The 7,127-nt window shown below is 27.6% G+C and overlaps 1 protein-coding gene across 2 annotated transcripts in view; it reads left to right on the forward strand.

Annotated features, from left to right (window-relative positions):
* Nucleotides 1-665: 665 nt before the first annotated feature.
* The window catches only part of LOC100161083 (cyclin-dependent kinases regulatory subunit-like), a 9,726-nt gene continuing 3,264 nt past the window's right edge, over nt 666-7,127 (forward strand). The window contains exons 1-4 of one of the 2 annotated variants that reach the window (XM_008188322.2): nt 666-734; nt 824-905; nt 5,497-5,569; nt 6,057-6,184. In XM_008188322.2, coding sequence (XP_008186544.1) covers nt 5,505-5,569; nt 6,057-6,184 — 193 coding nt within the window. In that variant the 5' untranslated portion in view covers nt 666-734; nt 824-905; nt 5,497-5,504. Of the gene's footprint in view, nt 735-823; nt 906-5,342; nt 5,570-6,056; nt 6,185-7,127 lie in introns of those variants that run through there. The other variant, XM_001949461.5, reaches the window with a different exon arrangement.

The raw sequence follows: 7,127 nt of genomic DNA on the forward strand, positions 1-7,127 counted from the left end.
TAATTAATTTTTTTTTTTATCATGTCTGACATAATAACGGAGGCTAATACCACGTCAGAAAAGGATAATACCGATCTCGGTTTAGTCAAGTATCGTGATTATTGATTAATATCGATTATATTATTATCTATTATTGTTGTTATTATTATTATTATTATTATTATTGCTACCATATTATGTTAGGATTCGCTCTCACTCAAATATTTATGTCAATAAAAATATAATTATATATTTATGGTGTCTTATATTTTGTTTTCGAAGTGAAATTTCTTCGTGGATTTCAGTATGCACGTTGTACACCAGCTGCTACGCAACGGTCGTGTTGGTGCGGCAATCTTCGTTCCCAATCATCAGCGTGGAACACCAGTCTTGCACCGGCACCGTATAATATTATTATTATGCATTTATGCCGTATTTATCACACTGAACTGTATAAATAATAAATATACAGTTCAGTGACTTATCATAATAATATTATTATACGCTTAGATCATACCAAGGTGTATTTATACAATATCAATATACCTTGGGTCATACGGATTCATATTATTATCTATATTATCTATATTATCTATATTATCTGTATTATCTAAGGGGGTGAACCATAATATAGAGTATCGATATGCAGCAGTATTATAATATTATTATAGTATTAGATTATTGTAATATTGTAATATTTTTATTATTATAATACAACGGTGCTACGGCGTTTTCTGCTGATAAGCAAACGTGAGGTAAAGATAATACTATTATTATTATTATTATTAGTATTACTGTATTAACTGTAAAGTTTTACTCATTGAACTATAACGTTATTATACAGTTCAATGGTTTCACTTCACCCGTGCGACCACTTGTAGTGACTCAAGGCTAGTCACTCACCCACCAGAACGTGTCTCACTTTTGTAAGTTTGTAACATATTATAATTAATAATATTAACGTTGCTTACCCAGATCAGTTGGAGGTATTATAATTCATTTTTTATTCTAGTACCTTTTTACCATGTAGGTAACACTAAAAAATAGAAATAAGTAATTTTTTCGAGGAAATAATTAATGTTTTTTTAGCCATCTACTTATATTTTATTTATATACTAGCTGATCCCGTGCACTCCGTTGCGCGTAAAAAAATATAACTCTTAAAATATTGTGATTACTCATGCTTGTCCCTGGTGTGCCCAAATGGGGACTAATAACAAATAAATACTAATTTCTACTAAATATTTCTCCTGTAACCAATAGCAACCATTAATAAACGAAAATTTCAATCGTAAATCTCATAATCCCCGTTTGAGCCCCTACCGGTGGCGTCCTGACACGAATATAATTGGCGATACGTTCTTCTTCTCGACGAAAAGAATGTATTGAAAAAAAAATAAATTGATTCGGTCTAATATCTCTTGAGAAAAATGGTCACAATTATCCCGCCACTTAATTTTATTATATAGATAAATCTGTCTATACGTATAATATATAATTTTATACTTATAATCAATTGAATTTAAAAACTAAATCAATTATAAAAGCATTAAATGTAAGCACACAAATTCATGTACTTGTAATGTATATGTAACAGTTTTTTCTCTATTTATATTTAATTTAGGTAGGTATGCATAGTTACAATTGTGAAAACCGTAATTAGGTAATTATAATAGTTAAAATTATATGCCTTGCTTACGTTCCAATTTCTATGTTTAGGTGCATTTATATGGTAAATTTTAAATGAGCGCCTAATACCGCTCTGCAATTTCCTGTTTATCTCTAATAGCATGTTAACCCTAATAGGAAGGATTTGATCATTAACAGTTCTGGAAGGTTTCAAAACGATAAATAGACTTCCAAAAAACTACCTTCACGACCTTCCCAATAGGAACCTAATATGACCCTTTAGTTATTACTAATTTTTACCTATTTATTCAAACTGTAGCTGTTGAAAAAATTTTAGCAATTTCCAAAAAAGCGTTAGAATTATTCTTAACAATCCAAAAAGTTCCAAATTGTTTAATGTTTATTATTTAAGAACATTTTCTACTCAGATATTAAACACTAAAACCTAAAACCTTAAATAATATATACATGTTTTAACGTTTGTACCTACTGACTTTGTTATAATTAAATATTTATCATATCCCAGTTGTTAATAAAAATAAAACAATAAAATATTTCATATAAACAAATATTGATTTATATGAAAAAGCATTTTGAGGCCCAACTCTTTAATGGTATAAAAGAACATAATATAATGTAAAATATCTTCATAGGAATTTTCAAAAAATTAATTAATTCCTGGTTACTTATACCTTTTTTACTTTCTACATCCCAGGTAACTGTTATTATATATATATTATACAATATATTGTATATTAATTTAACTTACTAGCTACCGTATTAATAATAACAATGTTTTTTTTTTTTGCTTTTTTTCACATTTTAAATGATTTTAAGTGATTTTTTTATTGCTTATATTTCCTTCAAATCTGAGCTCTAGTAATAAGTATCTGTAATAAAATATAATGATATACTGTATCAAAAGTCTTTGTTAAGTCCAAGAACACAGTTATATATATATAATATTTTTAAACATATACTTTTGGGTTGAATAGACTTCTGAGTCTGTTAAAATTTTAGTATTATGTAGTACTCACCAAAAATATTAAGGACCAAACTAGTGTACTACCTGAGATTAGCACCTAGTACTTGGGACCCAACTCGAAATTATTATTTATTGTAATACTTTATTCATAGTTCATAGTTCATAAACATTTTTATTATTATTATTATATAAAACACAATTTAATCAAATCTAAATACTGGATATCTTTCATATAATATGAATCCCAGGGAAGGAGTTTATTTACCTACTTAAATTTTATAACTCCAATAGTTTATGGTGGCAAAAACATATTAGGTAGGTATTATAAAATATATTAATTGTATGCTGTATTAATTCCTACCAGTCTGTTAGTCAGCTTAAAATTAAATAATCTTTATAGTATACGGTTTTTTTTTTTTTTAATGTAAATTATGGTTGAAATAACTTATGCAACAATAGTGAACAATATCTATAATACATTTTGAAATATGTTTAAATATTTTTTTTTAAATCAATATTTATACAATTTATAAATAAATAATATTATATATTATTATAGCCTCCCACAGGTACAAATAAAAATGTAAAGAAATCCAAATTTAGTGCACTAAAAAATAGTGCAATATTACCTAAAAAAAAAGTTTTTTATGAAATTAATACATTATATATTTGATGATGCAGACAAATTTGTATTTTTAATTTTATATAAAACTACTGACATGAGTATGTTGAACAATTGACTGAAAAGTTAAAACTTTTATACATTTTTTTAATAAAAAAAATAATTTTAAGCAACAATTCTATTTTCGTAAGCATTGTTATTAATTAATTTAATATATACCATTACTTTAATATATATATATGTATGTTTTTAAATGAAATTAAATATTTTCAAACAAATAAACTACCTACTTGATAAGTATATGTATTTATTTTTCAAGGTTTCCTGGTTTTAAATAGGACTTTGTAGAATAATACCTAACAGCTTTTTAAAAAATATAATATATATAATCTATGCTATAAAAATATATAAATATTTATTAATTATAATTAAAGATATTATCTAATATATGTAATATTGTAAATTTGTGTTTAAAAAAAATTAGGATTTATAACATTACAGCTATTGTATATATTTTATTTCAATTTTTAATTTTATTCAATACACATTTATCAACATTGAACATTGTTCTTAATATGTTTAAATATTAAGATCAAAATTTGATATATATATATATATATATAGTACTTATGTACTATAACTCCGATAATTGTATATATTAACATTTTTAAAAAGACTACTTGATACAGAATATAATTTTATAATCTTGTATACGAGTAAGTATTACCTAAAGGATTAAATATTTATTGAAATTAAAACCAGTCAGAATATTTGTATTATATTTGTTTTTAAATGTAAATAACTGTTTATGTACCAACAGTACCGTTTCTTATATTAATTATTAGACATTATGTACTATTGATTTATTATAACTCACTATTATAAATGCTATTAAGCTTATTTTATATTTTATTTTGTTCTTTATTTATTTTTGAAATCTTTTTGGGCAAAGATATAAATAATATAAATATGTTTACGTTTTTCATTATTAAATAAGTGGAATAATACTGGTACTATAACAGTTAAAATATAATCATATTTTGATTGTTTAATTTTTAATGGGTAATACCTAATTGTACATTTTTATATTATATTCTAAGGGCCGTTCTTACAATGTACGGTAAAGTGTCGGTTAATGCTAACCGACTGATAACAGATCTTTTTACCGGTAGAATTCGGCCGGTTAAGCGTCGGTTAACTTGAACCCAACATTGTAAGAACGGCCCTTAATGTTTTATCATGAATAATAATCAATTTTTAACAGAGGATGTCGTTGGGCCATGTTGGGCAACAAGGTCAGTGTCAGAGAAGAGTATATAGGGAACTTTTTTACTTTACCAGGCAGTGGGCTAAATTTTTGAATTTTTATATCCTATGTTTTTTAACTCTGAAAAAGGCGGTGCTGATGAAAATTGGAGCACATTATTAGTTTTAAAGCTATAGTAATTTACAGTTCGTAGTTTTTAAGGTTTGGTTGAATAGAAGGTATTCTTCGATTGTTCTTCACGCCTAGAGTCTGGGCCAGGTCATTTGCACACCCCGACAGTTCAAAATGAAAACATTACTCGATTTGTTATGACAAAATTTGTTACGGTAAAAAAAAAGTATAATATTTAATTTGATTTTCAAGAATTTAAATGTCGAACCACGAATTATTCATGTGTCACTATTACCAATGGGCTACGACATATTAACGCTAAGATGAAAACGAATCTCGAAAATTTAACCAAAACCGTACAAACGACAAATTTCAATAACCTATAGGTAACCACGGACTAAGATATCCTAATCCGTGGCTATAACTTTGGAGCAATTGATCTGCGCCAATTTTGGTTTTCACCACCTTCTTAAGTTTGGAAAAATACACAAGATGAAAAAAAAAATTCTAAAACTTAGGGTGCCGGCCGCCTGGTAGAGTACTAGAGTAGAAAAATTCCGAGTATGAATTATTAACCCGCCACAGTAATAATTATGTTCAGTTCTTATCAGTTCTGATATAATTGATATCAAACTTAACCATGATCTCTTATCACGTATAATCTAAGCGCGGTATCATAGAGTAAGATGCGCGGTATAATGTCTACTATCAAAGCATTATTTATTCATTACTGATTTTTCCGCCAAAACGTTCGTAGTTTGTTATGTTTCATAACAAAGTTGTTGTGTTCATTGCATAGTGTACATCTTGTGTAAACTTTTATGTACCTTCCTATTAAATGTGAATCATTGAGGTACCTAATTTATTATTGCAATTTCTTATCCGCGTTTGAATCATTTTCAGCCAACGTCATGCCATCATCTACTGAAGACATCAAATATTCAGCAAAGTATGAAGACGACACTTATGTTTACAGGTATATGTGTTTAAGAGAACGTGATACCCGCATGTGTTGTTTCTGTCTTACTAGTGCGTAATATAGCAAATTATACGTAAAGCAGAACACGTGTAGATCCGTTGGCTTAAAAATTAGAGTGAATTGACCTCTTATAAAATCTAAAGGTAAGATCTAGACAACCCCATGGGCTTTTCATTATATTTTAATTTTCAAGCAAGCAAATAGATTGTTTGTGCATTTTAAAGTACTCACAACTCGCTTAAAAAAAAATATAATAAAAAGCTTATGAGGTTGTCTAGATAGTAATCTTACCTTTAGATTTTATAAGAGGTCAATTTACTCAAATATTTAAGCTAACAGAGCTACACGTGTTCTGCTTGCGTATAATTTGCTATATTATGCACTTGTAAGACGTAGACAACTCCTCTTAATGTATCATTATCTTTGAAAGTCTTTGTGTCAATTTGTATTTGAATAATAAATCGTTGACTTTGGTTCATGACAGGCACGTAATTTTACCTGAAGATTTGGCCAAAAAATTGCCCATTACTCATTTAATGACTGAAACAGAGTGGCGAAATATTGGCATTCAAATGTCAACCGGGTGGAAGCATTACATGAGACATGGACCAGGTATGTATCATTTTTTTGTTATTAATTTTGTTTATAAATATACTAATATACTTGCATAGTCGTAGATATTATGGTAGTACCTAGAATATATTTTAATTTCTTCTTTTTTTTTTCTTTTTTGTATTTTTGGTGTGAAACATGACAAATTGTATAGGTATCATGACAATTTTGGTCAACATTTAAAGATATAGCTATATTTTAATTTTTTAACGCTGGGCATCAAATTGACTAAATAAATAAAATTAATTTATATTAGTTGAAACAATTTTTGTTTAAAATAAAATATTGTGTCAAAATATTAAATTCCTTATTTAACAATATTGTACTCCATTTCTTTGGATAATTAGTGTTTTTAATTACAATTCAAAAAGTAAACCTAATTGTTTTGAAAAATTAAGCAATATTCTTTTATATTTATCAGTGGCGTTTTCTCTGGGTGTGCAAGTTGTGTGTTAACACCCTAAACATTGATGTCATACATGTGTGTAATATTGTAATTTGTAATTCATATTAGTATATTACATGGTTATATAATTTTATTTACAAAATCTTAAAATAATTGTCATATAAAAATAATAATATCAAATAATAAACTATTGTCTATTTTAAGCTCTAAACTCGACCATGCGCCCGCGCCATCTGCAGCTATGGCGCGCGACGGCGTCCAATAAGATTACGCCGATTACGGAATAATATTGTATTATGTTGTGTTTGTGTAGGGTGTAGCCGTGTAGGACGTTAATGTTTCGAACAACGACTTGTGGTATCTAATATCTCATATTCGTAATTTGTCGTGATACTTTCGGATAACTTCGGTGCCATGTTAATACTAGACCAAGTCGTTGAAAATGAAATTAACGCTAGCCTATACACTGTGTTTGGACCATTAGTGGGGATCGTCGCGGCTGCATGTTATCCTGTTTACGTCGTACACTCGTACTAT

The sequence above is a fragment of the Acyrthosiphon pisum genome, chromosome X (assembly GCF_005508785.2).
Source record: "Acyrthosiphon pisum isolate AL4f chromosome X, pea_aphid_22Mar2018_4r6ur, whole genome shotgun sequence".
NCBI lineage: Eukaryota > Metazoa > Arthropoda > Insecta > Hemiptera > Aphididae > Acyrthosiphon > Acyrthosiphon pisum.